The sequence below is a fragment of the Zonotrichia leucophrys genome, chromosome 4A, assembly GCF_028769735.1.
Source record: "Zonotrichia leucophrys gambelii isolate GWCS_2022_RI chromosome 4A, RI_Zleu_2.0, whole genome shotgun sequence".
Taxonomy (NCBI): Eukaryota; Metazoa; Chordata; class Aves; order Passeriformes; family Passerellidae; genus Zonotrichia; species Zonotrichia leucophrys.
In genome coordinates this window covers 4564292-4583683 of record NC_088174.1, presented here as the reverse complement: position 1 = coordinate 4583683, position 19392 = coordinate 4564292, and the positions used below count along the sequence as shown (strand labels likewise).

Genomic DNA, 19392 nt, shown 5'->3' with positions numbered 1-19392 from the left:
CACAATGGAGGGAATGCTAATCATTAACAGTGCTGTTCTCAGCTAATCCCTGAGTAGCTGCCTGCAGCTGATCCACAGGACACATTCCCTGGCCTGCTGAGGAGATGGTGTGGACTGGATTGTGCCAGATCTGCTGACACTCTGCATGGCCCTTACCGAGGGCATGGTCAGTTGGGTTTGGTAGCTCACTTTGCTTTCTGAGGGGTTTTGTTTTCTTGCTGAAGCTTCTGCTACTGCTGGGGAACTTGAAGCCTGTAGGCTCACCCTCAGGGGTCCACCTGAGATCCTGCTCTGTATTCTTGCAGAACAGAAATTAGGGGTTAAGTGATAAATTCAGAGCATTAATGGCATGTTCCTAACACTGTTTTGGTGTTTGCAGTGGCAGGATCTGTGGGAGACATGATGCTTTCATGGTGCTCTAGTAGACTTGATCTGGCAGAAAGATTCTCCAGTCCTTTTTGAAGATGGCTTCAGTTCAGAAAGTTTGTATTATGCAGTGCAATGAGCCACAAGGTTTCACCAGCTTGTCTGCTCTGTTTTCATTTTAATCTGAGTGGAGATTGGAGATGGAGTGATTGCCTGGTTACCTCCAACAAGGAGTCTTCAAAAGTCTTATCTACAGCATGCTATGCCATCAAAGCCTTGAATAGTTTGATAACCTTTGTTTTGAAGGCTGCCTTCATGGCAGACCTCCCAGTGATGTTTCAAATTTGCCCACAATCTACATGTCTGGCCACACCTCGTTGTAACAAATAAACAAAAAGGCAGTTCCTAAGCTGGAATCCCAGAGTTTGTGCACTTGAGGCATGGATGAACATTCTCACTGGAGTTAGTTCATTACACAAGTGGATAGATGCCCTTTCACAACACTTGATGGCACGTGCCACACGTGAGAATCAGCCACTCCGAGCTCAGTGAGCAGACTGGAGAGATTTATGTTGTTTGGCACAGAATATGCTGCCTTGTTAGCTTGGGTCCTGGAGGAAACTTGATCCATGATGTACAGAGCAGGTTGAATGGCTGCCCAGGATTCACAGCCATGTATCAAAGGACAAGGCACCAGTAAGTGTGGTCGTGTTTAATGTGAGTCTTGGCTCGTTTCCCATGAAAATGGAACCCAAAGCAATAGAAAAGAGAGTATTAATAACCAGTGCTTCAGACCACCTGTGAGCTGTTTCTGGCTGGGTTGGTCTGTGGGAAAGAGGTGCTGTCTTCAGGCTGTTACAGAGTGTCCCTTAACTGTGACAGCCCTGGGAGCTGGCCTGATCCCTGTCTGCAGAGAGCCTGGCCCTGAGCTCCCAGGTACCACCCCAGGGATTGTGGCATAACCTCAGCTGAGCTGATCCTGCTGCAGGAGGTGTAACCCAGGATTCATCATGGTTACTGCTCTGGTGTGAGTTCAGACAAGACCCTTTGAGTAAGGAATACAGCACATACCTATTTTTCTCCCATATTCCCCTGGCCATACTGATGGAGATAACACTGGAGATAGGGGCACCTGTGGCTGGAGTCCTGCTGTACCAGGGTCCTGGCAGTGACATTTCTGCCTTGCAGCAGTCTGTGCAGGTGCTTTGTGTCTCCTCAACACAGCAGGAGCTGTCAGTGGTTGAAGAAGCTTGAGAGTGCCCCAGTGCTGAGAATGGTGTTCAGAAGACTCGTGGAGTGCTCAATAAACCATGAATGTAATGCTGCAGGCTCAAGCAAGCAATTTAACTTCTTTTTTGTATGTTTAGCAGGATAGCTTGTATTGTGGGCACAGAGGGCAGGGATGCAGAGAATTTGGGAGTTCTACAGACACTTCATTTTCATGAACCTTGAGCTGTTTTAGCCTGAGATGCTTCCTCATAGGACACAGGAGACTCTGAAGTTCCTAAACTGCTGCTTGCAGACAGGCTGTACCTGGCAGGGGGTTGCTCAATACTTGTCCAGTTTTTTGTATTCTTGCCCAAAGCATTTGCTGCTTGCTGCTGCTGGAGCCCAGCTCATGTCTTGGTGGCTCTCCATGCTGCATTAGCACCACGGGCCCCATACTTTGGGTTGGTTTTTGCTCTAATGAAGGATTGGGGATTTTGAGAGCAGCTGTGAGTGGGGTGAGAAGGGAAGGGGCCAGTGACATGGGGAGTGGTGCTCCTGGGTAAGTGCCTGAGGGGAGTGGGCAGGGGACTCTTGGCACAAAGCATTCCTTTATGCTGTGTTCCTTGTCCTCCCTGAGCTCAGGCAACAAATTTCTCCATCTTCAGAGGATCAAATGCCATCTTACACAACATTGAAGCCACCATGCAGCTCAGGGCCACTAAGGATTCAGGTAACCAAACCCATAGAGCTTAGTAGGAGGCAGACTTGTTGCTTTTATTTACACTTGGGTTTAGCAAATTGCTTGAACTTTCTTTATAATTTAAGCATATTTTACTTCCAAGCATGTACTTCCAGCTTCATGTGAGAGCTTGGAAAATTGGAAGCTTCTGGGAGCTCTTAATTTTCCTTGCTGGTGTGTCTAAAATCATGTCATCCCTATCCTGTGCTGCTTTAAAAACAGCAGTCAGATCATCCTGATGAGAGGAATGAAGCATTCCAGAGCCTGGGTGTATTCATAAACAAGAGTCATAATAGAAGCAAGTAGCACTAATCAGCTTTTCCAAAAGAAATGCCTAGAAAGCTTTTATGTAGATAAGAATTTGTTAATTTTCTTACTTAGCTGCTTATTTATAGCCACGTTCAAATGCTTCAGGGCTGGCCTTGCTCCAGGATTGAGTAACCTGTGTCTGGTGCCATGGGTAGGAGTGCCTTGGGAGTGGTGTCCTGGACTGTCACCAAAATGTGAAAGTTTGGATCCATTATTAAAAAAAAAAAAAAAAAAAAAAAAACACAAACCCAAAGCAAATCAATCAACTTTGGGACATGAGCATGAACAGGGAATAGCTTAGGGCTTGCCTCAGTTGCATGTGTAATGAAAAACATGTTCTAATTAATGTGGGGAAAAGCAAGCAAGAGGTGATTTCTGAAGCCTGAAAGATGTGTCTGTGTGAAGGCTTGGAGCATGAGCTAACCCATCACCACACTCACCTGACCTTCAGGAAAGGGATCCCCTCTCTTCACTAGCCTGTGTGTCTTTGCCTGCACCTGATGTGTCTGTAGCTGATGGAGAGCAGTATCTGATGGAACCAAACTCACTCCTGATGCTGTGGTGTACAGCAGGGAGAAGAGGCAGCAGAAGCTGAAGGTGCAAGAGCTGACAGTGTTGCATTTATGGTTCTTTGGCTGAGGCAGTGTTATGGTGTGTGGCAGAAGGGGATGTTCTGGGACACAGAACCAGAGCCCTGGTTGCTTTTCAGAAGGGCAGTGGTGTGGGACTGGTGCTGTGGGGTTCCCCGGGGTGTCCTGAGAGGTTTGGCTCAGTAGAAGATAAGTTACTTGTCCTGAAATCAGCCACCTTAAACAGCACTGGGGTGGTTCTGTGAAATGGTGCTTCCAGCACAGTGGAGTCTTCACCTGGTGCAATCCCAGGAAAGGTTTCTGCATTGCTAGCACAGATGTCTGCTGCACACAGGGCACCACTACCTGACACACTTTCCACCACATCCCCTGTGCACTCTTCCACCCGTTTCTCACAATAATTTTTTTTAAATAAACCTCTGCTTTTGTTTGCTCTCTGTAGCAGTGTAACTTCTGAACCATTACAGGCTTTGTTACCATCTGTGCTAGCAACACTGTAGAATGTGCTAGACTAGGGGGGAATGTTTGAAAAATAAAAACCTGTAATCCTCTGCTCCGTGTCTCATCCAGTTTGTTCTGTTCTCATGGCAAGGCCCAGCTATTTCTCCTTGCCCTTCTCTTCTTTCCTCTGCCATCCTCACCTGCTGGGGTCCCCCTCAGTGGAACACCCCTTAGCTGACCAGAGGCAGAAGGGTTGCAGTGTGACACCCAGAGAGTCTCTGCTGTGCCCTGCAGTGTGTGGAGCCCCTTGTTACAACTTGCTGGCAGTGCATGGGGATCCATGGGGTGCCAAGCCCTAAAACTGACCCTGGGGAGTTGTAAATCCTGCAGGACTAGTCTAGAGTTGTTTCAGTCCCTTCGTTTCTTGCCTTTCTAGACCTCAGTGCTAAAGGTGACTGTTTTGTATAACTGCATTCAGATATCTTTGTGTGTCAGCAGCAGTGGTGGCAGGTAAGGAGATGAGAGAGAAACGAGGGAAGGAGTGTAGACTAGGGATTCCACTGGCCAGGTTAGACACACAGATGGAAAGTTGGGGATGTTCTAACGCTGCTGAGGGTAAAGACTCATTTGTGAAATTGCACAATATGTGTACCGCCAGAAAACTTTAATTCAAAGCCTTGGATACCCAGTATATTATTTTTGAAATCTATTCTTCACTACAGTTAATGCAAATAAGTAACTCTAAGGGGCTCTTAAGATGCTGCTTCAAGATTTAACCCAGTTTACAAAGATGGGGAATTAGGAGGAGATGCTTAGGGAAACTCTGCCCCTCATCTGTTCCTTGGATACCTAGGGCTTCTTGCAGGCACATAATGATGGGTACTCTTGGAGACACAAAATGCCCAAGATTTTGCAGTTTGGATCAAAGTGAAAGTGTTCAAAACTTGCCTCACAACAGGGGCCATGCATTTGCCCAGTAGCCATTAACACTTCTTTTACCTCTTTGAGCATTGGCCTGTGCCATTTAAGCATTGCCAAGGAGAACAAAATGGGACCTGAATGCCTTGTCTCAGGGTTGCTTTTGATGAGTGTGACACTGTCTTTAGTAGCCACCAAGAGTCCTGCTGTGTTCTGTGGTTTCAGTGCATTGTGTTTGCACCTTTCTTGCAGTCTTGGACACCTCATAGCTCTCCCAGCTTGTCCCCATTAGTGTTTTGGCCTGTGGGTAGTTGTCTGCAGAACAGCAGTACATGAAGCCAGTGCAAAAACAGCTTTTCTGCTCAGCTGGGTTTCTGGCCACAGTCCTGCTTTGCCTCCAGCCCCTGCTGGTTGATGAATACCTGTGTGCCACCAGGGATGGGCCCGCGTGTGGAGGCACAGTGGGAAAGGCTCTGCCCTCTGCATGTGTCCTTTGTGGTGGTGTGTGAGCAAGGAGGGCTGGAGCACAGGGAGATGGTGGGTGCACACTGCCTTCTCCTGAGCTGTTATTTCCCCTTCAGAGCTGTGTAAGAGCAGCAGCCAGAGGCCTGACTCTGACTGGGTGGGTTGTAGGAGCTGTGGCAGTGCCATTGCTGCAGTGGCACTTGGTGTTGTCCATGGGCTAGGACACCATTCCTCCCACCATGCAGTTTGGGAATGGCTTGGCTGTAACAAAAGCAGTCCTGGCTGCACCTGCCAGCCTTCATTCTGCTACAGGCTTTGCAAGAAACTCAGTTACTGCTTTGGGCATGTGCCTGCATCCCCCCCTGGGTAATCCCCAGTACAGTCAGTGTCCTAGCTCCCATGTGCAGGATCTCCTGGAACCTTCCTGCAGAGGAACTGGCTGACTCGACAGCTGCCCTTGCTTCAGGCTCCCACTTACAACAGGTGGCTTCATTCCCCTTTTCTGGCTGCTCTCTGGAGCCTGCAGTCTACTCTGGCAGTTCTTCCAGCCACAGAGCAATAGGGAGGAAAATCCTGGCCCAAGCACATGAAGGATGCAGGGGCCACCAGGACAGGGACCCAAGCACTGAAATTGCCAGACTTGTGGCATGCTGTGTGTGACTGCCTGCAGCCTCTCCTGGCCTTGCCAGCAGCTCTGCTTGTTTCTGGTCAGGCTTGAGAAAGCATGGAGCCTTTCATCTTACTGGTGTGGCTGGTATTTGTGTGTGAGCAGGAGTGTGTGGCAGCTCAAGGCCAGCCCTTAGTGCAGGTGTAGAGATGAGGTAAAATGGAGCCAGCATCGCATCACCTGGGGTAGGCAGCCCCTCACCCCAGCCACAGCCATGCTGTCTCTGCCTTGTCCCTTTCCTGGCCAGCACGGGGTGGTGGTGGGAGCATGTTGGGAGCCAGCCCAGGCTGCCCAGCACTGCAGGTGCTCTGCCAGCTTCACCAGCAGTGAGCCCTGTGGGGAACTGGCTGCTGTGGCTCATCCCAGCCCTGCAGGGGATGGAGCTGCTGTTGCAGGGACAGCAGGGAGTCTGGCAAGCTGGCTGGCACTGTGATTAACCAGTGCTACCCCTGGCAGCCAGCAGCACACCCAGCTGCCTGGTCCCTGCCCAGCCCTCCCTGGGGGCTGAGTGATAGCACAGCAGGCAGGCCCAGCACTGTCTAGCCAAGCCTGGTGGCAGCTGTCCCAGCACCAGTCATGCTTGCACTGGTGTCACTGTTCCAGCACCAGTACTGACTCAGCTGGTACTACCCAGCACCAGTTGTCCTGGCCTTTTACTGCCCAAGCACCAGCTTGGCCCAGTACAAGCTGGCCTGGCCCCAGTGGAGGGAAAGCATCAGCAGCATGGATCAGGAAAAGTTGTTCCTGGTTCCTGGCCTTGCTCACTGAGTGTCTGCTTGGGAGTGTGAGCAAAATGCTTTTTCTTCAGCTGCAGAAGCAGCACCCCCACCTTGGCCATGTGCGACCAGATACCAGCCAGCTCCTTCCTTTGGCACACTCCATTCCTCCTTGCTGGAGTGCCACAGCCCCTTGAAAAACTTCCCTCTTTTCCTCTCAAACACACAATGCTGCAGCAGTTCCTTATCTGAGCACAGCAAGAGGACAGAGCTGGGCTGAACAGGATAGGTGTAGCCTCAGTGACCAGCTGCTGGCCATGGACCAGAGCTGTCAGTGCATGACCCCAGCCTGGCTGAGAATGTTGGGTTTCCTGACACTTGGGCCATCTCAGTGCTGTGCTCAGCCAGACAGTGCTGTCCTGCCTTCACAGCAACCATGCAAGTCTGGATCCCCTTCCCAAAATCTAGCAGAAATAAAGCACACATCCATGTCAAACATAATATATTTATAGCAAAAATAGGCTTTTTCTGTAGCTTCCATACACAAGGTTTTCTCCCCGTATATTTACGCAGTAAACAGGTCGACTGAAGCAGCGTGCACTGGCTGACTCGACAGCTGCCCTTGCTTCAGGCTCCCACTTACAACGGGTGGCTTCATTCCCCTTGGTGGCTGCTCTCTGGAGCCTGCACTGGTGCCCTTGCACCTCTCCAGCCAGGGGTTGTGGCACAGGCAGGGAGCAGCCCAGGGAGATGGGAGGAATGGTGGTGTAGCCCCCCAGGCAGAGGGCAAGGCTGGTGGACAGGCTGCCTCTGTTCAAATGGGGCAGTCCCAGGAGTGTCCCCAACCCACATTCAAGGAGAAGCTTCTTGTAGCTTACCTGTGCTGACCACAGGCTCCTCCACCATGCTGTTAAGCAAGTGACTGGGCACAGGACCTCAGCCCTCTCATGGTGGTAAGAAGATACAAAACACATTAACTCAAACAAATTAACAAGCCTCCCTTGTTTCTCCTGCCTCTCTGCTGATGGGAAGCAGAGGAGGGGCTTAGGACTGCCAAAGGCCCCAGCAGAAACCTCCAGTGCCTGAACACTGTCAAAGAACCTTCTCATCCCGCTGTCAGAGAAAGCAAAGCACGAGGATGCTCTGCCAGCAAGAGCTTCACAGTTTGGAGTTTGCTGGGTCATCTCTTGTCCATCCCAGAAGGGTTTGGCACATAAACCTAAAGGACATAACACACAGGCAGCAAGTGCATCCCCTTGCTGAGCTGGGGAAGGGCCCTTGCTAGGAGCCAGCACTCTTGCTGCCTAACCCTGCAACTCAGAACATTGCAACACACCCACATGCTGCCCCCACTGTTCCCAAGTGAGAGACACCACCCCGCTGAGGACAGGTGCCCAAGTGTGGCTTTGCAAGCAGAGCAGCCACTGCAGCACAGGGAAGGAAGCCAGTGGTCCCCTCTGCCCTCCCTGTGCCACCGAGGCTCCCACAGCACCCAGGCAAGGAGCATCCCTCTAATCTGGCCCCAGTCCCCTCCCACTTCCCTCTCCCCCATGTTTTTGGCAGTCCTCCTTGGACATGTTCAAGTCTCCAGCATCTCAGCAGCACGGACTTGCCTCACAGTTTGGTAATTGCACGTAACAGGGCCACTCAGTGACCCCCACAAGGCGGGGGGGAACCAACAAAAAGGAACAACAGAGTCAAGTGAACTAAATCAAGGAATCCCTCGCCGTCGGTCCCAGCGTGAGGGTCCCACACGAGTCCAGAGACAGAGGAGGCTGCCGGGCCCTGCGGCAGCTCCAGCATTTAGGAGATCATGTACTGGGTGATGGCCTGCAAGGCGTACAGCAGCTCTGCCTGCATCCGGGCTTCCAGGATCAGCAGGTTCACGTGGACCTGCAGCAACACAGAGAGGCTCAGGCAGCTGAAGTGTGCTGTGCTCAGCAGTGCAAGCAGCTGCCCACCTGGGCAATGAGTCTTTTGTCATCAAAATGCCACCAATTTTTCCAGCTCAGGCAGGTTCCCTTTTCCCCTCCTCCCAGTCCTGTAGGCTGGAGCTGCTTCCCAGAGCTGTGTGCCAAGGAGTCCCCTGCATGCTTGGCACCAGCATTCCAGGCTGGCAGCAGCACAGTCCCCGACACCCACAGCAGCTGCTCCTGTGAGTTACAGCTTGAAAGAGGGCTCGCCAGGAAGCACTCAGCACTGGGGTAATGACCTTGGAGATGTCTGGGCTGCTGGTGCCCCTGGCCTCATTACAGTGGGCAGCCCCATGCCACACTAAGCCCAACTCCTTACAAACAGCCAGTTTCTATTATGCCCCCCGCCTCAGACTGGTTTGGTGGCTCAAAAACCTCCCATACGCCTCACAAGCACCCCAGCTTGCAGCCCCTGCCCACTCCCAGCCCCAAGCAGTCAGAGCCAGGGGCCAGCTATCCCACCTTTTCACTGTGCTTGAACTGCTTCCAGAACCTGTCAAACATCTCTGAGTTTGTCTTCTCTGGGTAGCAGGTTACAGTTTTAATGTAAACTTTGAGTATTCGCTCCAGGAGCTGATTCACTTCTGCATAGTCATAATCATCGTACCTGTGGGGAACACAGGGGGAGTCACAGCCAGCACCTTGCCTGTGGCCTGCCTGGAGCATGGCACAGCCACAGGTCAGGGAGCCACATGCCAACATCCACCAGGCACCAAAACCCTGCCCCAAAGCCCCCTGCCCTGGCCAGAGCAGTTCAGTATCTGTTCCCTGCCTGTCTCAACATGCAGGCAGGGGATTCACCTCTGTCCCTTCTCCTCCATGCTCATGTGGATGACAGACTGAGTGCCCTACCCTCCCCTCCCGCCTGAGTCAGCTCAGTTTTCTCCCCTGGACCATAAGGTTGGTTTCCCTACCTAATGCCAAACATGCAGTGGATGTAGTTCCAGATTCCCCGCTTGAAAACAGAGGGTTCACAGCCCTGCCGCTTGGCCATGGCACTGCTCTGCAGACCATCCACCATCCGAAACTTCTCATCCAGGAGATGCCCAATGTCAGAGTACAGCCGGTTGACCAGTGAGAAGCCATGGTCTTCCCAGGAATAATCCTGTTGAGCACAGCAAGAGGATTTTGCAATTGCAAAAAGGAGCTTGGAGCATGTTCCCAAGAAGAAGGCCTGGAGACCTTGGGAAGCAGAAGAATTCAGTGAATATGCTCTGGAGGTAGCTCTGCCCAAACCACATACATCCCTTATCAAGCAGCTTTTGAATGATTTTTACCCTTGACTCCAGGAGGGCCATGTGAAAAAAATCATCAGCTCTTGGGGACAGAAGTCACCTCCCAACCCAACCCTGGGGCAGGGCCAGTCTGCATGGGCAACTCTGCCACTATTTATGGGAGGGGAGGGGAGCCCAAGGTGCTGCCCACTCAGAGAGCAGGAGTCTTACCTGGACTCTGAATACCTGCGTCTGATCCTCATCACGCCGGGCAAAGTCTTGGTATCCAAAGTCAGGGTCCTGCATGTAGCACGCAAGGTTGGTGGCACCGGTGACTTCCCCATCAGTATCTGCAAGAGGGGAGAGCCCTGCAGCTGGGTCAGAGCAGTGCTCAGCTGCCCTGTCCCCAACCACATCAACCAGTCCTTGCTCTGCCCCACATGCATCCCTTGAGCCCCTCTGAACCACACATCATGGAAAATGTAAGGCATAGAGGAGCAACAAACACACAGGGATGCCACATGAACTCCCACCCTGCATACCCACCCTGCTCCCTGCCCCTCACCTTCCTCTCGGTCCTGCTGCAGCAGCCTCATCTCATCCCTGCCCTCAGTCTCCACATGGATCCGCTGCATGCGTTCCCGGAGGGAATCCAGCTCCATGCAGGAGTCCAGGGACTGCACAGACACAGGCCTGGGGGTGAGGGCAGCACTTCCAGGGGTATCCCCCCATCCCCTGCACAGCCACCCTGGGGCTCACCCGCTTGCGGTTGATGCGCAGCAGCTCCTGGCCGTAGCTGTTGCTGGCAGTGGCCTCACAGAAGCACTGGTTCCCAAGTGACAGTGGCTTCAGCACGCCCCGGCCCCCCAGCCCCTCGTCCTGCTCGCAGCCACAGCCGAAGACAAAGCTGGCAAGTGCATGGCAGTGTGCCAGGAGGACGACGGCGTGCACCAGCTCTGCCAGTGACCAGCTCCACTCGCTGATCTTCAGCAGCTTCTGCAGAACATGGACACACCAGCAATGTGACACATGGGCAGGGTGCTGGCAGCCCCTGGGGACGCTGCTATTCCCACTGCCATCCTGGTCCCTGGCTGAGAGCCCTTCCCAGTACCTCAATGTGCTCCTTGGTGATGAGCCACGGCCGGTGTGCCAGGATCTTGTTGATCTCGTTGAGGTTGCGGAGTTTGGGGGGGATGAATTCGAGGCCGCGCAGCCACTGGGGGTCCCCCCCTGCCCGCAGGAACTGCAGCACGTGCAGGTTCACCAGGTACCGGCACTGGTGCCGGGCTGCTGCCTGCAAGAGCAGCACATCAGCATCACTGCCCCAGCAGGACAGGCTCCCACACCCACCTCTCACTCAGCCTCCAGGACATTGTGATTTTGGCCCCTGATGAGAAGCCCACGGCACAGGCTGTGTCTGCTGGAGGTTACGGAGAGCCCCACAGGGCTGAGCAGAGCCCAGAGCCCCCATCCCCTCTGGCACGTCCCAGCAGGGCTCACCATGATGGCAATGTAGTGCCGGCAGTCGAAGGGCAGGGGCCCGTCCATGTGCATCAGGTAGTGCTGTGTCTTGAGGAAGCTGTCCAGGTACTGGGGGTGGTATCCCATCTGCTGGGTCACCGCCTCCAGCCTCCCTCGGCTTGCCAGCACCTTCACAAAGAGGAACTGGGGGCACTCAGGGTCACTGCTGGACATCTTCACTACCTGCAGGAAACATGCTCTGCTTAGCTCTTCGCAGAGCAGCCCCTGCTGCAGCAGCACACCCCAGCTAAGCACAGGCTCTGCAAGAGGCAGAGATCCCTCTCCCAGCTTGGTGCTGCCAGAGGGACACTCACACAGAGCACTGCTCATTGACACAGGAGGACAGGTAGCAAGACACCCAGATTGGCCTCTGTCTGGGAGAAGGCTCTGCGTGGTGAGCTGAACCAAAGGGCAAACCAGGAATGATCCTTGTAGTGGTGCAAGGCCGGATCAGGAGAAACACAACACAAAATACACTTCAGAACAGAGCAGCCCATCTGCCAGCATGGAGCCCTCCTATCCAGTACCAAGATGTGAGAGAGCTGTGGAAACAGCAGAGGGGCTCTCAGGCTCCTGCCCCAGCAAGCCAAGAGGCAAACCATGGCCTGGTACCTTCCATGTGATCAGGAGCACCCAGAAGAGCTCCCCACATGTTGCCCAAGCAGACAGCATGGGAGGGCATCCTGCAGCACAGAGGACAGCTCTGTGCCCACCAGAGAAAACACAGATGGGCAGCTTGGCAAGACACAGACACCCCCAGCAATGCTCGCACCAGCCTGGCACCAGGGTCCAGCACAGCTCCAGCCCCTCCTGAGAGAGTGGTGGGAACAGAGGGCAGGGATGTTGGAAAGATGCCTAGGCAGCTGCTGTGCTCCAAGGACCGTGTTGCCACAAATCCCACCTGACAGCACCTGCAGCCTGCCCACCCCTAGTTACAAGTACAGCAGGTGCTACTCTTGTCACACAGGAAGGCACAGTGGGAGCCCAGCAGCACCCCTGGATGCAAAGGATGCATCTCTGCTCCCAGGCTTGAACTGAAATCTCTTCTGGGAAACTCTGGCCCTGCTGACACCACTGTCTTGTTCCTTTCACCTGGCTCTCCAGTGCAGTCACCCAAAGGCTGGCTGGTGACTGGAGCATGGCAAAAATGGAGAAAACCAGGAGCACTTCTGCAAACCACCAAAGCTCCAGGGTGCATGGCAGAGCAGCCAGGGGTGAGGGGCAGACAGCAGGGATGAGCTGTGTGGCTGCACAGAACAGTTGCACCCACACAGGCAGTGCAGGAAGCAGCTCAGGCTATTTTCCACCATCCTGCACTTCTGGTGAAAACACCATCGCTCAAGTAACAAGAGGTTTACTTGACATTTAGAGTGTCCTCTTCACTTCCTCTGGTAAAAGGGGTCCACAAAACCCCAAAACTCCTATTAAAATGGAAAGATGAAAAGCACCAGCTTCTCTGATCGACAGAAGATGAAAGCCAGAAGTGACCTGCAGAAGCCCCCTACAGAAGCCCCCTACAGAATCCCTCTGCCTGGGGAAATGAGATGCTGTGAGGACACCCAAGGGGCTACAGCCCTGGTATTGTCCTGGAGGGCTGAGGTGGAGGAGCCAAGGGCCCTTCCACTCCCCCATACTGGGAAAGGTGGTCCCAGGAAGGAGCTGTGCAACCATGGCTCAGCCTTTGGTGCTGCCAGCTCTCCTCACTCCGCTTGTCCAGGTGATGATGGAGCAAGCAACCAGGCAGATGTGTCTTAGAAGGAGATGATGAAGGAAAGGCGGGATGAAGGTGCAGAACAGCCACCTCCTCGGCTCTCAGCCCCTGGCCAGGCTAAACTGCCCACTCCCAAAGGCACCAGCTCAGCCCAGGGTGTCTCCTACCAGCACCGCCTGTCCTCAGTTCTGCCTCCCCAACCTCTCGCTTGGCCCTAGTGGCACCTTCCTCATCCTCCTCGGCCACAGCCCTCCTCCTCCCGGAGTGCATCCACTCGCACTCCCGGGCTGTGGGAGCATCGCCTCCCTCCCAGGGGAACCTCCGTGTGTCCGGGCCCCCCGAACTCTTAGCAGGCACCTCAGATGCGTACCCGCCGTACCCACCACCGACCTCGTCCCCTCCCCGCCCGGCGGACCCCGGGGGAACGGTGCCCGAGGCTCCCGGCCGGCAGCCGTGAGCACATAAAGCAGGCAGGAGGTTGAGGAGCCCGGACAGCGCCGGGATGTGCGGGAGAGGGGCCGGTAGACCCCGCCGTGCTCCCCGCACGGCCGGGGCTCATCCTTCCGCCCGGTGAGACCGCGGCTCCGCCGGTACCGGTGGCTCCTCCGGTAACGTTCTCTGGATACGGTGCCGCGGCAGCACCTCTGGCCCAGCCCTTGTGCCTGGGTATTCGAGAGGACAGGGGAAGTCCGAGTGCCTGCAGCAGGGACCCCTCCGGCGGTGCCGGCGGCCGGTACCCGGGGCCGGTACCCGGGGCCCCATTGTGCGGGCGGCGGCGGCGGCAGCGCCCCCGGTGAGCGGCGCGGGCAGTGCAGGCGGAGAGAGAAAAACAAGTTTGATTGGCAGTGATGGAGCCACGGCGCCTCCCGCATCCCGCACAAAGGGGACGGGGACGCCACCGCCGCACCGGGACCGGCACCAGCACCGGCACCGGGAGTAGGACCAGGACCAAGACCGAGCCGCCGGTCGCGGCATCCCGAGAGCACAGCCTCGCCCGTCCCGCGCACGGCCAGCGGGCATGCCCCGGCCTGCTGGTGCCCTAGCCGTGCCGGCCCGGTGGCGGCCAGCAGGGCTGAGCCCGGTGCTCCTGTACGGGCTCCGGTGGTGGCGGCGGGGCGGGTCCTACCTGCCCCGGCAGCCGCTGGCATCGGCTTCCTCGGGGGTGCTCCACGCTCTGGGGACACACGATCATGGTGAGCCCGTGCCGTGCCGTGCCGTGCCGAGCGCAGTCCCGGTGCCCGCTGCCCGGTGCCCGCTGCCCGGTGCCGGTGCCCCCGCCCGGTGCGGCCGCCGGCAGCGCAGAGCCGGCACCGCGGCAGGCAGGGGGGCGGGCCCGCCTGCGCCAATCGCCGCCGCCAGGGGGCGGCCGCCGCCGCACCACGTGGGCAGGGCTGGAAAGTTACCGGGGCCGGGCGCAGGCCCCGCCCACAGCGGGGTGGGCGGGGCTCGGGGTGTCCCCGCCGCTGGGGGGCGCTGCCGCCTCGCCGGGGCACCGCGGGACGGGCGGGGAACCAGGCCGGGACTCCAGGCCGGGACTCCATCCCGGGCCCGGCCGTGACAGAGCCCGGCTGTGCCAGGGCCCGGCTGTCCAAGGGTCTGGCTGTGCCAGGGTCCGGCTGTCTGGGGGCTCAGGTGTGCCAGGATCTGGCTGTGCCAGGGTCTGGCTGCATCACGGCCTGGCTGTGTCAGGGCCCAGCTGCACCAGGGTCCAGCTGTCCGAGGGCCCAGCTATGCCCGGGTCCAGCTGTCTGAGGGTCCGGCTGTCCACAGGCCTGGCTGTACCGGGGCCCTGCTGTGTCAGGGCCCAGCTGTGCCATGGTCCAGCTGTGCTAAGGTCTGGCTGTACCAGGGACTGGCTGTGCCAGGGCCCGGCTGTGCCAGGGCCCAACTGTGCCATGGTCTGGCTGTGCCAGGGCCTGGCTGTCCAAGGGCCCAGCTAAGGGTCCCACTCTTCTCTCAAGCAAGCAGTGATAGGATGGGAGTGTGTGCTCTTACGTGCCTCTGCCAGGGAAGGCTGAGGTTGGACATCAGGAGGAATTTCTTCCCAGAAAGAGTGATCAGACATTGGATTACACTGCTCAGGTAGGTGGGGGAGTCTCTGTGTCTGGAGGTGGCACTTAGTGCCATGGTATGGTTGCCATGGTAGAGTTCATACAGAGGTTGGACTCAATGATCTCCAACGTCTTCTCCAACATAATTGATTCTGGGATTCTGTAAGAGCAGCTGCAGGGGACTGCAGTCAGTGTTGGCCAGAAAGGTCTGCTCATCTGCAGGGACAGCGGCAGTGGCTGAGGGCTGCAGGTGGCCCCAGAAGTGGTTGGAGAGCCCAAAGCAGAGCCCATTGCCCAGTGAGGTCACAGCACATCCCCGAGTGTGCAGGGAGCCCTGTGAGGCAGCCAGGAGGGGACCCATCCATGTGCTCGATGTTGGCTGATGAACACGCTGCCACAGTGAGCCTGGGACAGCAGGACTGGCCCCTGCCTCACTGTGTGTGAGAGGTCAGAGGTGCTCAGAGCTGGGGCTCCAGTGGTGCTTTCCCCAGACCCTGCAGGACGAGCCTGGGCAATCCCCTGGTGGGCAGAGCTTTAGTGTCACCATTACTGGGGACACAGGGGAAGGAGCAGCGAGGCCTGGGGAACTGCCAGGATGACACAGGGGCTGGCCGGCTGAGCCAGCACAGGCAGGACACAGGAACAACCACAAAACCACGGATGAAAGGCAAAGAGGAATTTTATTTTCATTACCTCACCAACTGCAGGACCCCCCCAGGCAGCACCCAGGCACATAAGCAGGGATGCAGGCACTGTGGATCTTGGGCCACCCTAGAGGATCTCTGAACCTGCTGTTTTTGACTGTTTATCAAGGATTTGTGCAGTTGTGGTTTACCACTGTGATCTGATCTTTCCCACAGCAGGCCAGGAATCTCAAGCATGTTAAATAAGGTGCCACTAAGTCTATCACAGGCCTGTGTTATCTAAACACAAGTTCTACTTACTGAATACACAAAGCTAAACAACATGAGTATGGTATATGTGTTTTCCCTACATCAGCTGCAAGGCACTTGAGCATGTTTACAATCTTTCTTGTCTATCTTTCCTTATTTTTCCACACTTGGCCCCCCTGGGACTCCTCATCCTGTGTGTCCCCATCACTTGGCTAGTGGCCCCTGCCTGCTTAGCTGCAGCTGCCCTCACCAGGACACATCCCTGGGTGTGCTTGTGGGCACCTGGGAGCAGGGAGGGCACTTGGCAGGAAGCAAGACTGGGGGTGCAGGGCATTTGGCAGAGAAATGGCAGGAGCAGGGAGCAGGCCTGAGGAGCAGTAAGGTTTGGCAGCAAAGCTGTGGAGAATGGGGCACACAGGGGTGCAGGAGCATGTCACAGCCTCCCAAAGCTGTTCTGGTAGGGGCTGTGCTCGCTGGGGGCGGCTGGGGGCCCAGGCATTGGAGGTGGTGCATGGTTGCTGCTGTCCCAGAGGGGCTCGTGGCTGTCCTTGGGTGGCAGCTCAGTCACATAGCAGATGTTCTCGCTGTAGTTGGGCTTGAAGCTCTCCACAACATCTTTGGGGACTCCAGTCCATTCCTCCAGGGAGCAGAGCAGGGTGAGAGAGCTGCCACCCAGCCCAGCCCCAACCCCACACAGCCAGGGTGAGCCCAGGGCAGGGCTGCCTGTGCCACCTTACCTGGAAATTGCCGTTGTGGGTGATGAACAGCTCATCAAAATTCTTGCTGGGGTTGGGAATTCGGGGCATCAGGATGACCCAGACCCTGTGCAGGAGAGGTGTGTTAGAGGGAGGAGCCCCAGTGCTGCTGCCCAGGCAGCTCCCCACGCTCACCTCTCCATGCGCACCAGCAGGATGACAAGCACCAGCAGCAGCAGGCAGGAAGCAATGGGGACCAGGATCGTGCGGATCCCAATCCAGTACAGATCCTCCACCGTGCCTGGAAGGAGAGGGGTGACACTGATCCCCAGACAGCAAGCACACCGCCATGGCAGCCAGGTGGGACTGCAGGTGGCCCTGCGTGGGTGGCCATGGCATTGCTCATGGCAGGGCTCAGCTGGGAACAGAGCATGGAGAAGGGGCCTGTCCCCAAGCAATGCCATCCTGTCACCATAACTAGCTGGTGACCCTGTCCTGGCCCAGCCATTCCCTCCAGTGCTAAGAATCCCCTGGCAAAATTCAGCAGGTCCCACTGGTGGGGTATGTTTTGCTTCCAGAAGTACAAAGGATGCTGCTGCCAGCACCCCACATGCCCAGATGGGTCTTGTCCCTAGAGCTGCTGCCTCAGGCCATTCTCTACTTGCTTGGCCATCTCTCACCTGCTGAGCCCTGCCATGCTCCAGTCCATCCTATCCCACTGCAGCCCTCAGAACTTACCCTTGCTGGTGGAGTTGCTGCCCCAGGTGACAGGAATGCTCCACTCGCTCCAGAGCTGGGTTGTGCCACAGAAACTGTTGATCTTGCTGCGCACATAGAAGGTGTAGGACTTCTCATAGTCCACGCTGGGTAAGGAGAAGACACCTCCATTCACCGAGAGCTCCTGCAGAGACATGAGCCCTGAGCTGCTGGCTGGGACCACCTTGGAGGCTGGTGCTCAGCTCAGCCCAGGCACAGCCACAAGGGTGCCATGCCCAGGGCTCTCACCGTCCAGCTGGTGTCCTTGTTGCTCTTGTACTTGACAGTGTGCTTCAGGCACCCGTTCCTGGGGTAGGGGGAGGCCCAGGTGAGCTGCAGCTGGTTGTTGCTCATGTTGTGGAGGGTCAGGTTGACAGGCGCCTCTGGTTTCACTGCGAGGGACAGGTGATGCCCGGTGAGGGCTGGCCCCATGGCCAGGGCCCTGCTGCCAGCTGGGAGCCCCCAGGGGAGCTCTGAGAACCCACAGGGGGGTCCCCCCACCACTCTGTACCCAGGTCCTGCAGCTGCATGTGCTTTCTGGAGATCTCCAGGGTCTTGCCTCCAACGCTGGCATTGATGAGAACATGGAAAGGCTGGAACTGGATGAGCTCGTTCTTCTTGAAGTAGCAGCCGACCCTGACACCCTGGTGCTGCAGGTACTGCTTGCACTCCACTGCCTTGTCAGACGTGTTCTTGTACCTGTGCCACACTGGGTTACCAGGACTCCCCAAGGCCTCACATGCCCCAGCCCTCACCAGGACCCCCTCCCCAGCACATCCCACCCTGCTTGCTCTGGAGACAGAGCCTGCCCCACCCTGGGCTTGGGGAGCAGGAGAGGCCTGATGGACCAGCAATGCTGGCAGCAGCCTCCCTGCACAGGGACCCACTGCTGGACACTCTGCTGTAGGACTGGCCATGGGGCAGGGGCACCTACCAGTAGAAGAGGGAGTAGTTGACTGTGGGCATCTCTTTGTTCCCCCACGTGCAGTTCATGTACTCCTCGTTGAAGAGGACACACTCCACTCCTGCAAGCAACAGACACTGCTGGGCATGACAGTGGTGGGTGGCTGTGCCAGGGCCCAGGGGTGCACCAGAGAGACATGGCACATGCCAGATCCCCACGGATCCCTATGAATGTCCCTCTGTGTGAACCAAACAAGCTCATCAGCCAGCACTGCAGGGGCAGGAGAAAGCCAGGGTCAAGCTTTCCTGGGTTGTAATGTAACACAATGGAGCAAACAGGCTGCTTCTACACCTGGAGATGGAGGGCACCTTCCCACCAGCCCAGGAGGTCCAGGGATACAGAGGGGCTTTTTCCGCAGAAAGCTGTTGTTTTACTGACAGCCAGGCAAGGAGTGCATTTTTTCTCTGAAAACAGTGGCTGGGATGAGAGTGCCAGGTGGGGTGGAAAGAAACGCCTCTGTGTCCTGTCCCCTTCCTGTGCACAGCACTACTGACGGACCAGGAAGGAAAGGGCAGCTTGTGCAGATCCACTGACCATCCTGGCCAGCATCCACACGTGGCACGGGCCAATAGGATCTGCCAGTAGAGTGATGGGGCAGGAGCAGTCCCAGGGGGCTGGTGGGGTCAGAAATGCTCCAGCACTGCAGTGGGCACAAGGACACCCCAACACAGCTCCCTGGTACAGCCTGACCCTCCTGGCAGCCCCACCGCAAGGGGCCATACAGGTGCTGCAGGTCCTGGGACACATCAGGGGTCGCAGGGTCCCTGGTGTGTGCCACAACAGCACGCCAGCCCACACAGCCCCACATCCTGTCCTCGCCCGCCATCACTGGGAGCTCCAGTCCCCAGCCCCAACCACAAAAGCGGCCCGTGGCCTTCCCTTGTGCCCCTTTACCTGGCTGGCTGTTGGCAGCAGCAGCGTAGGGACCCAGCCCACAGAGGAGGAGAAGGAGGAGAGGCACGAGGAAGGCGCCAGGAGCCGCCATGGGGGCTGCTGAGCGGGGACGCGTGCGAGCAGCCTCGGCCAGGGCTGCCGGCTTCCGCAGCACTCTGCTTCCTGCCCACGGCACCGCCTGCACCCAGCGCCCTGCGTGCCCCTAGGGCTGCCTTGTGGGGCACTGCTCACGCCAGAGGGGCCCCACGGCTCATCCCAGTGGGATCCCACAGCTCAAGCCACTGCAACCCCGTAGCACAT

At 56.6% G+C, this 19392-nt stretch overlaps 2 protein-coding genes across 3 annotated transcripts; both read right to left on the bottom strand.

The window, feature by feature from the left end:
• Positions 1-6905: 6905 nt before the first annotated feature.
• Positions 6906-14169, bottom strand: LOC135447937 (sestrin-3-like). 2 transcript variants are annotated; one of them, XM_064713185.1, is made up of 9 exons: positions 13966-14169; positions 11108-11311; positions 10719-10901; positions 10367-10603; positions 10173-10284; positions 9839-9975; positions 9308-9498; positions 8856-9000; positions 6906-8313 (listed from the first exon to the last, which is right to left on the bottom strand). In XM_064713185.1, exons 1-9 carry the CDS (start codon positions 14029-14031, stop codon positions 8224-8226), a joined length of 1365 nt encoding a protein of 454 aa, XP_064569255.1. In that variant the 5' UTR covers positions 14032-14169; the 3' UTR covers positions 6906-8223. The 2 variants fall into 2 exon arrangements, with proteins under 2 accessions (XP_064569255.1, XP_064569256.1); XM_064713186.1 differs by having other exon boundaries at positions 9839-9957.
• Positions 14170-15551: 1382 nt separating this feature from the next.
• IL2RG (interleukin 2 receptor subunit gamma) lies at positions 15552-19246 on the bottom strand. The gene is made up of 8 exons (XM_064713187.1): positions 19093-19246; positions 18169-18259; positions 17746-17933; positions 17484-17626; positions 17217-17379; positions 16674-16779; positions 16521-16605; positions 15552-16420 (listed from the first exon to the last, which is right to left on the bottom strand). The coding sequence occupies exons 1-8, from the start codon at positions 19181-19183 to the stop codon at positions 16217-16219; spliced, it is 1071 nt and encodes a 356-aa protein (XP_064569257.1). The 5' UTR covers positions 19184-19246; the 3' UTR covers positions 15552-16216.
• Between the last annotated feature and the right edge of the window lie 146 nt (positions 19247-19392).

Coding starts and splice junctions, on each gene's coding strand:
- LOC135447937 (XM_064713185.1), bottom strand. CDS start 14,031: ATGATCGTGTGTCCCCAGAGCGTGGAGCACCCCCGAGGAAGCCGATGC. Junction 10,285..10,366: donor TGCGCATCAACCGCAAGCGG/GTGAGCCCCAGG, acceptor GTGTCTGTGCAG/TCCCTGGACTCCTGCATGGA. Junction 9,499..9,838: donor CGCAGGTATTCAGAGTCCAG/GTAAGACTCCTG, acceptor TGTGCTCAACAG/GATTATTCCTGGGAAGACCA.
- IL2RG (XM_064713187.1), bottom strand. CDS start 19,183: ATGGCGGCTCCTGGCGCCTTCCTCGTGCCTCTCCTCCTTCTCCTCCTC. Junction 18,260..19,092: donor TGCTGCCAACAGCCAGCCAG/GTAAAGGGGCAC, acceptor TGTTGCTTGCAG/GAGTGGAGTGTGTCCTCTTC. Junction 16,606..16,673: donor CTGCTGGTGCGCATGGAGAG/GTGAGCGTGGGG, acceptor TCTCCTGCACAG/GGTCTGGGTCATCCTGATGC.